We start from the raw sequence: 16,948 nt of genomic DNA, 5'->3' as shown, positions 1-16,948 counted from the left end.
CGGATACCCATTTAAGAAATCAATTGGACAAACTGCCATCAGCGAAAGTATTTTTTTTCTTCAAATGGTGATGAAATAAGTTGAAAGTAAATGTAGGTATGTAAAAGGTATGTAAAATATTGCTTGTTGTTATTGATGATGTGGGCTTGTGGAGACGAATTTTGTTTTTTTTTTTTTTTTTTTGTTTATAATACCAAATGCATGATCCAATTTGGGTTTTAGTTGCCTATTATTTAACTGGAGAAAGATTTTGGAGGCTAAAAGATGAGCTAATATTACAAAATTTGCATGACTTTATTGAAAGCTGAGTGAATGAGTTCACGGAGTTATGATTTTATGGGAATTTTTTAGGGCTAACTAGTTGCGTCAATGATTTTGTTATTGGATTTTTTATTATACTTGAAATTGAAGATGGTTTCGAAAAGCTGGTTATAGTTACTAATTACAGTATAAGGATATTTTAGTTATTTAATCAGTCAACAAACGGTCCAGTTAACGGTATATTAACGGCAGGGGGGAAATATAGAGATACACTGATACAATCTCTCAAAGTGGAGATACGGCAAACCTCAAGGGAGGAAACTGAAAATTACCCCTTATTTCGCTGCCGTCAGCCAACACAGATTCATAAATTAATTTTTTTTGTTACAGACGCGTAGCCATGTAAAATTAACGACGACTTAACCAATAAAACATGTTAATTTGACTCCCTGAAGCTTTGAATCGGTTTTATAGCCTTGATCACTTTGTTTCATTTTGTGCTTTTCACATTGTCTTGTCCAAATATAACTTTGTTATCGTTGATGCAACTCTAATTTCCATTGGATACGCACGAATGATAGAGATGAAATTGAGGAAGATCAACAATCTGTAAATTCCTTTGCTACTTTTTTTTTTTTTTTCCCACTTCCTATTGGGGGAATTGTGCTAAATTCTCTATATTCAGCTGACTACCTAACAAAAATTAGCACAAATTTCCCAATAATCAATTAATTACAAAATTTTGCTGTTTACAATTTCTATCCCTAATCCCTAATTCCTATGCCCACATCCTCTCGCAGCAGGTTCACCTCAGATCCTCCACAGCATTTCAACTCCCAGTGTCTAAACCAGCAGGCATATCTGCAATCTTGCCCTTCAAAGATGCTTCAACTTTCACCCCGAGAGCACGGTTAGAATGCTTGAGCCAGGTAAATCCTGGCCGGATTCCTCTGCTGAGAGAATCCCTGTTCTTCGACAATCATTTAAGCTGGCTTCTTCAACTCAGAAAAATTTTCAAAGTTCAGGTCCTTTGGCTAATTTATCCGATGTCAGTATAGTCCGGCAATATTGAACAGTCATCAAGGCCTGAGATCACGTCAGGAAAATAGTTATGAGGGATCTCACTTGACAACACTGTTTCCAATGAAAGATCCTGATCCATGCAGGACAATCTGCCACCATCCATGTCCTCTAACCAAGCTTCCTGAATCAAATCAAACCTTAAATTGGCATCTTTTGTTGCAACCGATTGATTCGATACTGGTTCAGGAGATGAATGTTGTATCTCACTGTGCTCCATTGAGGTCTTTCTCAACTTTGATTTTGGACACTTTACTGAATCAGAAAGAGAGAGCTTGTGCTTTCCCAAGGACTGAGATTTTGGGACTGAACGCAACTTCGCATCATTTGCTGGGAAAGCAGATGAAGCCCAACCCAGGCTATCTTCAATGCAAGCTCTTGCAGCATCCCTGACAACAGACATTGAGCTCAATCAGCAAATCCATAAACATTATCCAAGCATGTATTTCACATCATCTTAATAAATGATTTTCTATAAGACAACCCTTATCATAGTTTGTTCTGATGCATCACTTTTTTGGGCAACTATCTCTATATTTTGAAGAGATAATTTCTCTTAACACAATCACACAAAAAGTAGTGAATCAATAAGAGCCCCACCCAAGCAGGACCCAGGTATAGTATTTTGAGCTTACCCTTTTATCATTTAGAAATTCAAATATGATTCCAAGGGCATATGTCATATTATCAAGGTCACATTATATTGCATTGCCCCTTAAGGCCTTTCACAGGAGAGGGGATGCAAACAGTTTGGTCATAAATGAAGGGAGAGGTTTGAGAGAGAACAAGATCATCGGATCCTTTCCTACAATCCAAAGCAGTGGAGATAAGTAACTTCTATCTCAGGACTCTCACATCAAGGAGTGACTGACCTAAGGCCTTTCACAAATACGTTGCTAAGATATGAAACAGGAGATGAAAACATAAAATCAAATATTAGCCACAAAGCCACTGAAGTTAATGGTAGCAATGTCATACTTGAAACGATTTTCAGCCACTTGTGAATCTTTCAGATGGTGATTTTCTCTGGTAGATTTGTTAACAGATGTCTCAAGGTCAGAGCCATATACTGATAAATTAACACGAGGTGGGAATGAGATCGTGGAATCAACCAACTCCCTCTGGAATTCCAGGGTTAAATCCAACTGTTCTATGACTGGACCATCTTCTCTCCGGTCAAAATTGGAAACTTTGTCATCCTGCTGTCTACTGTTGGCATCATGAAGAGCAGCTGATAATAATTTGCTACTCTGTCCTAAATTAGTGAATTTCACCCTTCGAGCAGGCTCTCGCGTGGACTTGCAAGAAGTCTGAGTGACAGAACTGAAAAAACTTCCACCTAAGTACAGACCATTACGTGAAGAAGAGAAGTTTTGCCGGCATCCCATGCGAGACTTCATCCTCCAGACAGATGAAAGAAGGGCGGTGAAGTGCTTTTGAAGGAGTAACTCATTGTCTTCCTGCTCAGCAGCAACATTTAACAGCGTTCTAACATTATCCTGTGAACAAAGAAAATCAATGAGCAAGGTTTTCTATTTCTTTCATGATATGTTATCATGACCTAAAAACCTCTTCACCAGCCATCATATACAAAGAGGAATATTCTATGACATCAATTAACAAACAAGCAAGACGTGTTGAGGTTTCGGCAGCTGCATGCATATAAGCAAAACCCAGTACATTTGCATGAAATCCATAAAATAGGGAGAAAAATAGTACCACTTCTTAAAATTAACATCTACAAAGTATTAGGAAGTAAAAAAGGATACAAGTACATAAAATAATAATTTTAAATATGTTTTACATATTACATGACAGTAGCATTCCTGACTTCTTAGTCAAAACCAAAACCCATGTATTACTGCTTGCAAACAATTGCCCAAGACGCGCATTTATAGACAACAAGCCACGTTGAACCTCAGCACTAGCAACATAAATATTGGCCCAAAGACGCACAGAAAGTTCAAATATAAATCAACCAAAAAGCACCACAAAGAAATAAAAAACACAGAGAAAAACCAAAAATAAATTACTCAAAAGCACCCGTGAAGAATCAGTATCCCAATATGATTAAGATATCAAAAGCACATTGCCAGCACAAGGGAAATAACATACACACAATTTCAGTCATCCATTCAAACAATTAGAATACCTTTTCCACCAATCAATTCATATTATCACCTTTTCATTTTTATTTTTTTATTTTTCCTTATGAGTGGAAGAAAATAAGCTGCAAGACTAAGCATACCTCTGTTACTTTGAGAAGAGCCTTTCCAGAGCCCACATTGCTGGTCTTTTCATTAATAGAGTTGTCAGGTACAGACAGAATATATCTTTGGATCAATTCCCTAAACCGCTCACAGCAATGAACTGGATGCCGATATCTCCCCCTATAATATCCACTAGCAGTCATTCCATAGAGTATGTCACTAACCAAGCTCCAATTTGGGCCATATTCATGTACAACAGCACATAATATGGCGTCCTCCTGTGGCAACCAAACATCAGGTGATGGAACACAATCTCTAGACCAAACATTCCCCTTTTTCAATTTTTCCGGTTTTATCATTAAAACCCGCTTCACTGGCATGGCAGTAATAGAGATTTTCCCTCCCATTTTGCTCCTGCTAGCTGATTTCTGCTCAAGATCAATGAATATACTCTCGCATGTTTTTAATTCTGTAGAACCATCATGACGTTTACGTGACAGCTTAGAATCTGAATCAGGAGATCTCGCAGGAATAGACTTTTTGAGTTTCTTAGACTTCTTCTTTGAGATCTTCTCCCTCTCTTCGTCATCATAAAGTGCTAATTCAGCCTTCTTACGTTTCTTCTGCGAAGTTGAAGGCGGAGACATCGCATCTGAAAAAGTAGCATCCTCATCGTAGAAGTCATCATCAATGGACATAGGTTCTACACTTGGCTCTTCTTTTACGGCTTTTGATTCAGAAGTTAGAGCCCCTTTCTTGAGAGACTTGAATTTGGCTTTCTTTGGCTTCTTCTTAGTCTTGGATTTGGAATGACTTGCCCTTTGATTTTAGAAACGGAAAAAAAAAAATTATTAACACAATATTTGAGTCAATACCATTCAAGTAGTTCAAAATAATCACATTTAAACACAATTACATAAGAAAAACTCCCATTTCTAGCAATGCTGTAGTGCCACATCAGACAAAAAGTCCTTAATTTCTTAGGAATAAGCATCAACAACCAGTTTTGTGCTCATGTCCTCAAATCAAATAATATACAAAAGATCGCCAAAAAACAATAATTCATAGGAAAGGAACCACTTAAGATCTTTATCAGCGCATGGCAAGCTCTAATTAACCTCTTTTCAGAGGTCAATTCAGTTAGGTCATGTCCATGTCAAACCAGTGTCACCAATCTATCTAATGAAGACATTCACTTAGATGACCGCATATCTACTAATATTCATGTATACACACAATGTACAAAAACTAGCAGCAGTGCCTTTTGAAAAACAAAATACCTACTTGAGTTATAAACTCACAAGCAAGAAATTCAATTATAATTTTCTCAAGGACATCCTCTACTAAACATTTTAAAAGAAACTTTTATGAAAAAGCACAAACTAGAGTGAAGTTTTTCACTTTAAAGTTTTGTATAAAAGTTCAAATAGACATCTTACTTCACAGAATCAAGAATTCCATCATCTGCATCTTCCTTCTCTTTAGCTTCAGATTCCAATTCTTCCATTAACTACAAATATTACAATATTAGCTAGCTGAATCAAACAACTATTTCAAAACACATAACATAGAGTTTATTTTTACTAACTTGATGTTGGGCTAAAGCAACTTGCTGTCGGTATGCCTCAGTGGCAAAATCAGCATCCCATCCTGATAATAGAAGAAAACTATAGACATTAGCATAAAATACAAATAAATAAACAGACAATGGAAGCAGGCACGATACAGTGCTGCCGATTCTCAAAATCTAAATATATTGAACCGTACAGTCAATGGCATGTCTAATATAATCATAAAATTCCTGAGAATGATTTCTATTGTTTTTTCATCAAACATTTTCCATTACAGTAAAACCATTTCAACCCCAATATAAGATATGAAATTTCTAGAACATTTCCATAAGGTATTTAGGTATTTCTAGATACTGCTTTCCAAAAAGTATTTCTAGATAGTGTAATGTGGAGGAAGATTTTGGAACAAAAGAAACCTGTACTTCAACTGTCTTCTCTTATTCTTTCATCCTTAAATTTCTCTTGTTCAAAAACCAAATAAACCTTTTTGAGCAACTGGATTTCAATGTCAAATAATATTTTTTTTGAAATGTAGAACCAGAAGTAATTGACTCAAAAATTCTGAAATGATAGCTGTAAAGTAATGACGCATATAATAGTACTTACTTTCATACACTAAAGGCTCTTCATCATCATCAATCTCAGCTTCCATTTCCTCCTTATATTTCTCTATACGATCTAGCTCCCACTCTCTCTCCTCAAATTTAACTTCAGATTCAACTGCTGTCTTGTCAATTATAGGATCCCACAGCTCCAGAAAGCGAATAGCATATCGATCAATCGGACGTAGCTGATTCTCAAAGGAAGAAATGGCTTCTCCAGCCGCTGCTGCCGCCGCAGCCATCTGTTTGACATCAGCCAGCATGTCAACATCATCTTCTTTAGCAGCAAAAGTAAGAGCTCTCTCTTCTTTTGGATCATTCCCAGTTAGCATCATCCCATTATCATTATTTGCAGTCATGCAGCCACCCTGATCAGTGGGCTCATCAGTTCTTACAGTGTCCTCAATCACAAGCTCATCATCTTCGGGTCTCCCAACAGCTTCTTCTGTAAACTCTTGGTTGTCCACAGCTTCCTCCTGCTCAGCTCTCTTTAGAGCCATGTAATCTGCTTCATCTTCAACACATTTTAAAGCAGCTTCCACATCTGCATTGGACAAGGAAACCTCATTTCCATTGTTGATAGTTTTCTCCTTCTGCATAGTCTTCATGGGAAGGGTTCTATGACCGGAAAACAATTCCATAGGATCAAGCTTCTTGAAAAATTCAGTGTTATAGCCTCCACTCTGTATAACTAGATCATCAAGAGCGCGTTTTTGATTTGCTTTCTTCAAGATGTTCTCTTCAATTGTGCTCTCACTAATTAACCGATAGATATGAACTTCACGTGTCTGGCCTATCCGGTGGCAGCGATCTTGAGCTTGCTGATCCATAGCCGGATTCCAGTCACTGTCATAGAAGATAACTGTATCTGCCCCGACGAGGTTGATTCCAACACCGCCACTACGGGTGGACAAAATGAACAGAAAGATTTTGGGATTTGTGTTGAACCGCTGCATTAATGTTTGCCTCTCCTCTGGTTGAGTGGATCCATCTAAACGCATGTATGTGTAACCATATAAACTTATAAATTCCTCCAAGATATCAAGCATCTTTGTCATCTGGGTGAATATTAATGCTCGGTGACCGTCAGATTTCAATTTCCTAAGTAAAATTGCAAGCTCCTGCAACTTACCACAGTCAAATTGTATTAGTCGCCTGTCTGGGAAATATACTTGCCTGCGGACAATTGCAGGCCTAATAGGAAATAAAAGAGGTGATAAAACTTCAGAACATTTTTCCTTGTAAGTTGGCTGCAGAAACACAGAAGCTCCACTTTTACTGCACCAACAAACAGGAGCAGGGGCTCTAGCTGCTGGGATTGCAAACATGAAACTTTCAACCAGACCAATCATCCTCTGGAACCTTTCAACTGGTGAAAGAACAATGTCAGCAAGCTTGGAGGAGTACAAGTAGGATCGACGAACAGTCTTCTGTTGAAGAATATCACAAACAGGATGTTTTACAGTAAGAAGTTCCCGAAGACTTGTTGAGTATACAGGTTTTTTCTGGCACCTCAAGGAATTCCACCAAGCAACAGATGATGCTCGGTCCTGAGCTTCTCTTCGTCGCTCCTCTAGTAGCGCCTTTCGAATCTTTTCAAAAATGCTTGTCCCATTTAACCTCTTCCTATGTGTACAAAAAGGCCCAACTTCTTCTAAATTATTTAGATCAGCACGCTCTTTAATCAAGCTAGCTGGAGTAGCAATAGCATTTAATTCATCACTCTCCCATGAGTTCATGCTAAAATCAAGATTGGTAAATAAAAGTCCCAAACCCTTCAGGTCTGCTGTAGATAATGGACTAGGTGAAAGCATAGAACAAACAGAAGAACTCAACTGGCTATCAATGCCACTCATATCAAAAGAACTCACAATTGGACGGCCCTCAAATAAGTCGGGATGGTTACAGACTTTTCGAAGCTGCATTATAACACTAATCATGCCAAAAAAATTGGCACTTGCAAGAGTAGCTTGTGTCTCTGAACTGGCAATGAAGTCTTCATATAAATTCCGTTGCCTCTTTGAGAGTCTACAATATATGACATGCTCTTGCTTCATAGGCAGTTGCTTCTCCACATCCCTTTTCAACCGACGGAGTATGAATGGACGAAGAACATTATGCAAGCGATCAACAACTTCCTTGTTCACTTTTTCTTGACCCTCTACCATTCCTGATATTGGATTGCAGAACCAATCCTTGAATTCCTGATGAGACTGAAAGATGTGGGGCATCAAGAAATGCATTAATGACCAGAGTTCCATGAGATCATTCTGCAGTGGAGTCCCAGTTAATAAAATACGCCGTTTAGAATTGAAGTTTAAAAGAGTTTGCCATCTTTGAGACTTCCAGTTTTTTATCAAATGAGCTTCATCCAATATCAAGTATTTCCACTTTTTTCGCTTGAAGACTTTTGAATCCTGTATAATAAGTCTGTAAGTAGTTATGCATACATGAAAGGAATTAGGTTTCAACCAACCTTGCCTCTTAAATTTCCGCTCTTTTGCACTGCCAAAGTAAGTCAATATTTTAAAGGCAGGACACCATTTAAGAAACTCAGTTTCCCAGTTAAGCATGACACTTGTTGGAACAACAATGAGATGAGGGCCCCATATTCCCTTTTCGCATGCCAGGTGTGCAAGCATAGCAATAGTCATGATAGTCTTCCCCAGTCCCATTTCATCAGCTAGGATCCCATTCAATCTTTTCTCATACATTGTAACAAGCCAATCCAAGCCAATATGTTGATACTCACGAAGAGGAAACTTGAGAAGGAAAGGAAATTTTGTACGGACTTGAGTAGTAGAGAACGTAATTCCAGTTGGTTGTGCTGATCTTGCTGCAGCAGCAGCATCAGCAATTCTGTTTTCGCTCTCTCTACCTTCTTCTGACTTTTTCTCAGATCCTCCTTCTTGTTTTTCAGTAAGGGGAAGCATAACCAGTTGGCTGGCACCAGGATCAACGTTTCCATCCATAAAGTCATTCTCAAGCTTCAACTCACCGTCTTCATGTGCTGGAGAGTCCGAGAGGTCGTCCGATAAAGCAGAAGCATAATCAGATTCATCCTCTGAAATCTTATTAATTTTCATATCCTGATTGAAAGATGTAAATGATACAATGATAGTCAATATTTGATGTGAATCACCCAAATTATAAGCAGAACCAATCCTGTAACGTACCTTTCTGTACCTTGCCAGCAACTCTTCCACCGGAATCTCACTTTCTTTCTGCAGCAATGCAATCTGAAAAACAGCCACCTCATTCAGAGGAAACTAAACTAGAGACAAAGGCCAAAAGTTGGGAAAGAATTTACATGTCTATATACATGTAGAAAGAGATATACCTAAGATGCTGAAAGTAAGGAGAATGACAGTAAATAACACAAGAAATGTCCAGGAGGACCAGGACACATCCTTACCTCATCTATGTAATTGTTTGAATCTGCTTTTGCCAATTCCTCCTCCTCCGACAATGTCGTCTCATCATCCTGCACATTTTAAGCCAAAGGAATCACACATATTTTAAGCCAAAGGAATCACATATAACAATGAAAGATTATACACCAATTCATTAATCAATTTTCCAGCCTAGTTCTCCAACAGCATAGAAACATTGATTACATTGCCTGACAGAAGATTGCACCGGAATGTCAATAATAAACGTCAGACACAACCAAGTTCCGGCTTTCCATCATGATAAATTATAGCTTCTATTCAGAGCAGAAGAAACTTGGAAAAAGCATCACAACAGCAACAACTCCATTGAATCAGCTCTTAGTACATATTTACAAATCTGAGAGGCTCTGACGATCAAGGAGGACACCTCTTTTATCCCCAAAGAATACCAAAGTTGATTTTGCCTCTAACACAGGAAGCAAGAGTCCAAGGATTCAATTCTATGGGGGATACATTTAATTTGGGGTGGGGATGAGGTGCATGGCAAAATGTAAAAACACAAGCAAGAAGCAAGCAAGCAAACAATTTAAAAAAAAAAAAAAAAAACCATACGTATCGTCCCACACCCTTACCCCACAACATCTTAGTCACACTTGTTAACATTACATCTGAAAATTTATCTTAAATAACATTATTTTGATGAGAAAAAAATTAAATGTATAAATTGCAATTTCCAAAAATAAGACAAATAAAGAATAATTCCAGTAAATACAAAGGAACTAGAGCATTCATTCAAGGAAAGCCTAAAATACAGCTAGCGTTCATAATAATCTAACTCATAGGAGATAAATCATTACGTAATACTGCTATAAGTAGAGATTAATGGGAAAAAGAAAATTCATGAACAAAAAGACCAAAATTAGCTATATTGAAATGCGCTCAGTTAAGGTGGAGTTTCCGGAGACATATTCCATATACACCAAGAAAATTAGCAGGTAAATGAGAAATAGACAAACAGCATCAAAATATTACAAACTACCCTAGCAATCTAAAAAAGCTGTCTTCTTGACAACACAATCAACTGGAAACAGCACATGCCAGAGAAGAAGTCAGCATACAACCAAATTATGTACCTTGTCTTCTCCGGTAGCAACAACAAAATCACCATCTTCCTACACAATGTGAGACAAGTCAGAAAAGTATTTATAATATATAAGCTTAAAAAAAAGAGAAGGGGGGGCCTCCGAAGAGAGGTAAAAGAAAAGGATGTGGTATTTCAGAATGTGGCCAAAAAATTGTAAAAGACAAGAAAAAAGTAAAGTTGAAATTCAATGCAAGCATTTCTACATAAAACAAACATAGCAATTTATAAAGAAAGATAAGAAAACAATGCAGAGGTAAGATGCCTGCAAAACAACATAAGATGTACCTGTTCATCACTAAAGTCATACAAAGCTTGTTTTTGGGTTGAAGCCCCAGACTTCTTGGATGTATCTCTCACTTGAGATGTCTCAATGTCTAACAAATGGTTTTCTGATATGGACAAGCCACCATTAATTTCATCCTGCAATCAGATGAGAAATATCACCTTGAGTCCTGAACTTGCTATGCAAGCCAACAACGGCAACCATAAACACATACAACTTACACAACGACGAACAAGAGAGCCACTTGTATCAAGCTTACTCCCAGCAAGAAGATCATTTCCATTGCCTGCATAGAATATAACCCTTGACCATCTCAGGTACAGTTCCTATGCCTCACACAAATAATTTAACTCTTTAGCTGCTTCTTACCCTGAACATGACCTTCTTCCACCACGGTCGGCTCAGCTTCATCTTCTCCCATCTCAGCACTACTTTCTCTGCCAACTGAAAATACTCATATGATCAAATTAATTATATCATATAGCTAAGAGATAAAATGAGTCCGATTAGCAACCCAGATGCAGAAAGAGAGACTATTTCCACATGCAGTGAGCTACACTGTTACATTTTTCCATCTTTTATGTGATTTAAAACTATATAAATAACTTAAATACCAAAAGGATATAGAAGCTCTAAAGCAGAGAAAGGGCAATTGTGAAAAGAATTCACCTTTATCCACAGCATAACGTTTAAGCAACTCCTGAAGCGGGATATCTGTTTCATTATGTAAAGCTTCCAGCTCTTCTTTTCTTTCTTCTTCAGTTATAAGAGCCTCATCTTCCTCAATAGTGTGCTCGTCATCTTCCTAAAACAACAAGAAGCAAGAAAAATTTATGTCAGTTCGAATGAGTTAGCTTAAATCTTGCCTAAAGATACGGGACGAGGAACAAAAAAAAAAAAGGGATAAGGTGGCCCCGTACCCAGACTAAAAGATTCTCAAGCTTGAACTATGATGCCTTAATTATCAGTTTTCAGTAGAAAAGTTTACATGTCATTTCTTGAAGTCTGTAATCAGTTGTAAACGGGACTATATTAAATACCCATGATTCACTGATAAATATGTCCGCAGGCTACAGTATGTACATCTTTAGATGCCTCAGTAAATAGAAAGACCAGAACATGTTAAAAAGTTATTTTGTTGTACTAGGGATCAAAATATTTCCGGGAACAACGGAAAAAGACAGAAAAAGCTAACAGAAGACCATCATCGCATATCTCACAAATTAAGTGGCTAATAAAGCAGACATACATCTCAACAATAGTTTTTTAACCGACTCTGCATTCTGCCTATTTACAAGCTCAGTACGCAGTTATCCAGAACAAAACAACATTTATTGGACAAGGTAGCAGCAGGTGAAAGCCATAATTAGATGCCTAATGACACAATATATCCAGGAATTGAATTCAGTGATTCACACGGAACTTGCAAATGAGCTTCTGTGTTACTGTAAAGTACCAAGTAAAATCCATGGCAAAGGAACCACTATTTACTTAGTTTTGCACACTTGATACCTAGATCATTTTGAAGAGGCTAAGAAAACAATCAAGCGAGTAGAAGATTTCAACTAACAGCGAAGTGATAAAGAAAGGGAGAACACACCGATTCATCTTCAGAATGAACATCATATTCTTCATCAATGTCTGCAGCATCTAACTGAGGTTCTGTAACAAATGTGTCAGATAAATTGTAGTCAAGATAGCATGACAATCTTGCACAATAACCAATTTATAATTATTGCTTTCTGCTTAATATTACCAAATCCTGAGTGCTGCTCAGCATCATCTTCATCTGCCTCTTTGGACTGAACACCAGGTTCTTCAGCACCATTTTCGTCTGCTTCTTTGTACTGAATACCAGGTTGTTCCCTCATAGGAGACTGTTGCACTGGTTTGTGTGAATCCACTAGGTTTTCAGCTAACATTGATGAGTACCTAAAAATAACAAAATATGTCAGTGCAGTTTTTTGAAACAAGCCATTGAAGTCCATTTTCTCTATGAACTTGTTCTACCTCTCAGTTTGGCCTAAAAGAAACTCAAGTTGTTTATCAAGCGCTTTTTTCTTCCTCACATCAACCTCCATCTGATGCTTGTACAGCACCTGGAATTACAATAATGTGCATACTATAAGATTTCAGGGATTTCAAGAAAAGATAAGTCATGAAGCTCAAGGGAAAATCAACTTATTATTGATAACTTGCCAGCTTCTCTATCTTCATCCAGAACTTTTTCACGTCCTTTGAAATGTTAACTGCAACTTTCCGCAACCGCTGCTCTTCTTCCTAATAACAATGGAATACTAATTTTAACAAAAAGCATAAAAATTAAAAATAACTTTTAACAGAAGAAAAATCTAGTTTTCTATTTTTAGAAGGCATAACGTCGCTATTTTCCTATAATGTGGAAGATTCACATCCTCAATTGGTGATGTATGGAAAAGGAATTTCCTATTCAAAGAGCAGAAAACAGAACCTTCAATTTCTTTTCTCCTCTAGAGGCCTGATCCAACATGCCCTTGCTTGCTCTCAAGGCCACCTTCTTCGCCTGAGCCAATTTCCATTTTCTCTCAGACTCAAAGTCCTGCCAACAATTATCTCATTTTAGCAATGAGAGAATATGAATCATTCCTCCCATATAACACTATAATCTCTTCTGGCAGCAAGATGTAAATTCAAAATCTCTCCGTGACAAGAAAATAAAATAAAATCGGTCTTTGAAGAAAAAAGTAGTCACCTTGGATAACCAGACCATCTCTTCTAGAACATGATCCCAATGAGTTTTAGGACGACGTGGTTCCCTGGGTGCTTCAAGTGCCTAAAACCAAGATACCATCAAAGATTCAATAATTTTTAAGGTAAAAAACTCCACATACCACTATAATAAACTTCTTAGACTTAATATGATTTCACAATCACATAGGGGCATAACTGAATTGTACCTGTTATTTGAAAACAACATAGCATCTGAAAGGACATTTGCAATTTTTTTGTGGACTCATTTCATGAAGAAAGTTCATGTTGTACATAAAAATTTGGATGCCTAGCAATTATGAGAGAAACGTATCCATCACATATGCAACAGGTTCCTCAAAAAGCCTCCTTCATCATGCCAGTATATACAACCTTTTCCAATAATTTTTCTTTTTACAATATAACCTTAACTCCTACACCACCCTGATATAACCAGGAATCAAAACTCAGACCTCTTGTACTACATCCAAAGGTTTCTTCTTTTGAATCAACTAGCACACCCATGTAAAATATAGCAGAACATTTTTTTAACATAGAATCGTGATCATGATTAAATATACGCATGGCAGAAAGCAAGGATATAAATAGGATCAACTAACCTAATGCAAAAATGCTAGTTTCTCTGTGCACAGGCAATGACAACTAAAATAAAGCATTCAAGCAATAAAATTTTGCAGACTAACCTTTTGGCGCCTAGCTCTTGTCTCATGATCTAGCTTAGACCTGGGACCTTTTGACGCCATTATTTTCTTGTGATACTTATACCATGATTGAAATGTTGAGTATCTGCATGCATATGAAGCCAAGTAAAAATGACAAATTAATTAAGCAATATTGAAGAATATTTTCAAAAAAAAAAAAAAGAGGAAGCTGAAAATTAAAAGAACAGCATCGATGTTTTAATTTAATACAGCCAAGAGTTTCTAAACCTTAATTTATTTAAACTAACCAAGAAAGCTGTGATCAACTGTAACAGTAAGCTAAATAAAAATAAACAGAGAAAATAGCAACCTCTTAATAAAATGCCAATTGAAAGTAACAAAAAGAAGATGTTACAAATCTCCACCCCTCTTCTAACATCCATATCCTACCTCATAGCAAACCATACTCAATACCATTTGCAACTCTAGCTCAAAGCAAAGCAAAAAAAATGCAGAAGAATTTATTCACTAACGACTCAGTCAGCTACTCATAAATTGATCTCTGTACAAGGTGCAAGGATGCAATTAAGAACAGTTTGTCCAGAAACCACGTAAAACTCTAATCCCTTGCACAGTTGAAAACTCTTGTAAAAACAAATTAATCAAATGGAAATTGCATACGTTATAATCTACAGTTCAAGCACCTTTCATGAATTCTTGTCATCGTTATATTAATTCAAATAAGACTGTAATTAGGTGAATTTGACTGTTAGGAACCATAGTCTCAAACATGTTTAGCATTAACAGTTGGACACATATTGAAGAATCCACGTCCGATAGGACTTTTCCAAAGGAGACTTTGCAGACATGGTACACACAGCAAAACAGAAGAAGCAAAAACACATACACAACTCTAACAACACTCTTAAGCCAATAGCTTCAGACTCTGCAGACTGCCGACACAAATATTCATCTTAACTTCGCCAACACAACATGTTACAATAGACATAACATGCTATGAACCAAAAGAAGTCAAATTTAGGTCAAAAATACATGCAAAGAGAATTATAAACTATCTGACTAACTTAACTGTATAAAGAATTTAATTCATGTAGCCTATTCAAATGAGAGGAAAATACACTACCTTTACTACTTTGGCTAAAGCCTGTCACATGAATAAAACCTTTAGAGGGTATAGTTGAGCCCTTCACCTCACCTAACACCTCATTATATTTCAAATGGAAGTTTCACTTGCAAAACCAAGATGTTTCAAACTTGGCTTGCAGTATGGCATGGTTTCGATGCTAAGACAGAGTGGCGGTTCATAAATTCTAAGTATCATTCACATCCAGTTCACACATCAGTATAAATTGCCCCTGTAACCACTTTACCACCCTAAATCAATTCTATCATCGAGTACCTAGCAAATGTGTCTTCAACCTACCTACCCTTTAGTTTGCTGCCTGTTGACCACATATTAGCATGGGACCCAAAACTAAAGATCCTGCACCTTAAGGAGCAACAATATCTTTCCTCGACAAAACTACTCCATATCTCCTAAGTTTGCTCTATTAACTGACCCACAATTAGTTGCAAATTCCAAATATCATAAAATCTACAATTTCGAACATATTAATGCAGAGCAGAAAGTGGTGCATACACAGAATAATTAAGAGACATTAACCCTTGAGAACATAAATCCTTTAGAACATGACTGTCCAGATAAAAACTACAAAAGGGATAGTAACATAATCAAAAAATAAAATTTATATCACGCATAAAACCCCACATTCTACGTTTCAGTAGCTGGTGCAACTATACCCAAACCCAAATTCCAAGTTTTCAAGCGCACGGTAAAAAGTTTGCACTTCAGGGAGGAAATGGACCGTCCCTTAAATTTACTAATAATTCACAAATAATACTAATAATAAGTATAAATTCAATTTTGCTTGCATGCTCGCTTTACTTATCTTTGAAAGCAGAAATTTCCCTAAAGTCATTCCAGCAAATGAAACTCCTCTTTAACCTCCAAATTTTTAAAAATAAATAAATAAATAGACAATGAATAAAACCTTCCGTATGCTATTTCTCAAAACAGAAAGACTCAAAATTTTCCCTCGCTTTCTCACGTTTTCTCACAACTGAAACGGCAACAATAAAATCCAAAAACAAACCTGAATGAACACCAGCTCTTCGCTTTTGCCTTTTTAACCTCCAATCTCCGCCCCGATCGTCCCCGTAAAAATGTGAACAACTAAACCTCCACTAACTCCCTGGTATAAGAAAAATAAACAAAAAATAAACAAAACACATATACATAAATTTAAAATATATTTTTTTAGTTTTATCTTGTTTATTTATTTTAGGCGTTTAATAAATTACGTACGGAGAGCGGGAGACCTTTATGTGGCGGAGGTTTTAGGGTTTTTACAGTCGGATTTTAAGAGAGAGAGAGAGAGAGAGTGCTGTACGAGTCCGACGAGCGAGACGCTCAGATCCGGGAAACGAAGTGCGCATACGAGTAATGAAATAAAAGGCTCTCCGTTTGGGTCCCTTTTCTGTTGTGTTGTCTTGTACTCTCTTTCTACCTTTTTCTTCTGTTTTTTCAACCGAGTGGTTCTGGATGCGATTCGATCTAACGGTTGTGATTGCTTCTGGATTATTCGATGGCTGTTGATCTGTCTTGGACGTCGTGCGTATTTCCACTTCTCCTAGGACTTGCGCTCTGGAACCTCTATTTATCCTTTTATTTTTACTGCTCCTCCATGTTAAAAAAAAAAGGGTAACCGACTGAATTTTAATATTAAAAAATATATATATAATTAAATTAGTAATTAAATTAATTATTCACATCTTTTATATCCTAAACTACTTTTTTTCCATCAATAATTGTGTTTAAAATAGTACTTTTTTTATATAAAAAAAAGGGACAATAGAGATGAGAAATTTATATCTCTTTATATTATTTGAACTCGGTGATTATAGATAAAAAAATACATTCACTAATAATTGAGCT

The 16,948-nt window shown here is 36.8% G+C and overlaps 1 protein-coding gene across 4 annotated transcripts; it reads right to left on the bottom strand.

Moving 5' to 3' along the window:
• Positions 1–800: 800 nt before the first annotated feature.
• Positions 801–16,622, bottom strand: LOC18039817 (protein PHOTOPERIOD-INDEPENDENT EARLY FLOWERING 1). 4 transcript variants are annotated; one of them, XR_002904879.1, is made up of 23 exons: positions 16,319–16,622; positions 16,107–16,205; positions 13,975–14,077; positions 13,275–13,355; positions 13,014–13,121; positions 12,743–12,823; positions 12,554–12,642; positions 12,300–12,475; positions 12,144–12,205; positions 11,213–11,348; positions 10,913–10,987; positions 10,765–10,829; positions 10,546–10,680; positions 10,250–10,288; positions 9,140–9,208; positions 8,901–8,963; positions 5,729–8,813; positions 5,140–5,201; positions 4,991–5,061; positions 3,590–4,370; positions 2,320–2,840; positions 1,977–2,146; positions 1,644–1,730 (listed from the first exon to the last, which is right to left on the bottom strand). XR_002904879.1 is itself a non-coding variant. In XM_024181967.1 (22 exons), the coding sequence occupies exons 3-22, from the start codon at positions 14,032–14,034 to the stop codon at positions 1,301–1,303; spliced, it is 6,189 nt and encodes a 2,062-aa protein (XP_024037735.1). In that variant the 5' UTR covers positions 14,035–14,077; positions 16,107–16,205; positions 16,319–16,622; the 3' UTR covers positions 801–1,300. The 4 variants fall into 4 exon arrangements, 3 of the variants coding, with proteins under 3 accessions (XP_024037735.1, XP_024037736.1, XP_024037737.1); XM_024181967.1 differs by lacking the exon at positions 1,977–2,146 and having other exon boundaries at positions 801–1,730; XM_024181968.1 differs by lacking the exon at positions 1,977–2,146 and having other exon boundaries at positions 801–1,730; positions 16,333–16,622.
• Between the last annotated feature and the right edge of the window lie 326 nt (positions 16,623–16,948).

The sequence above is a fragment of the Citrus clementina genome, unplaced genomic scaffold, assembly GCF_000493195.1.
Source record: "Citrus clementina cultivar Clemenules unplaced genomic scaffold, Citrus_clementina_v1.0 scaffold_6, whole genome shotgun sequence".
NCBI lineage: Eukaryota > Viridiplantae > Streptophyta > Magnoliopsida > Sapindales > Rutaceae > Citrus > Citrus x clementina.
The sequence above is the reverse complement of the archived record's forward strand: the minus strand, read 5'-3'. Positions and strand labels throughout refer to the sequence as shown.

Excerpts from the sequence above, each read along its gene's own strand:
- LOC18039817 (XM_024181967.1), bottom strand. The coding sequence starts at position 14,034 with ATGGCGTCAAAAGGTCCCAGGTCTAAGCTAGATCATGAGACAAGAGCT. Across the intron at positions 12,824-13,013 it reads GAGGAGAAAAGAAATTGAAG|GAAGAAGAGCAGCGGTTGCG; the intron begins GTTCTGTTTTCT and ends CATTGTTATTAG. Across the intron at positions 1,731-2,319 it reads GTGGCTGAAAATCGTTTCAA|GGATGCTGCAAGAGCTTGCA; the intron begins GTATGACATTGC and ends GTCTGTTGTCAG.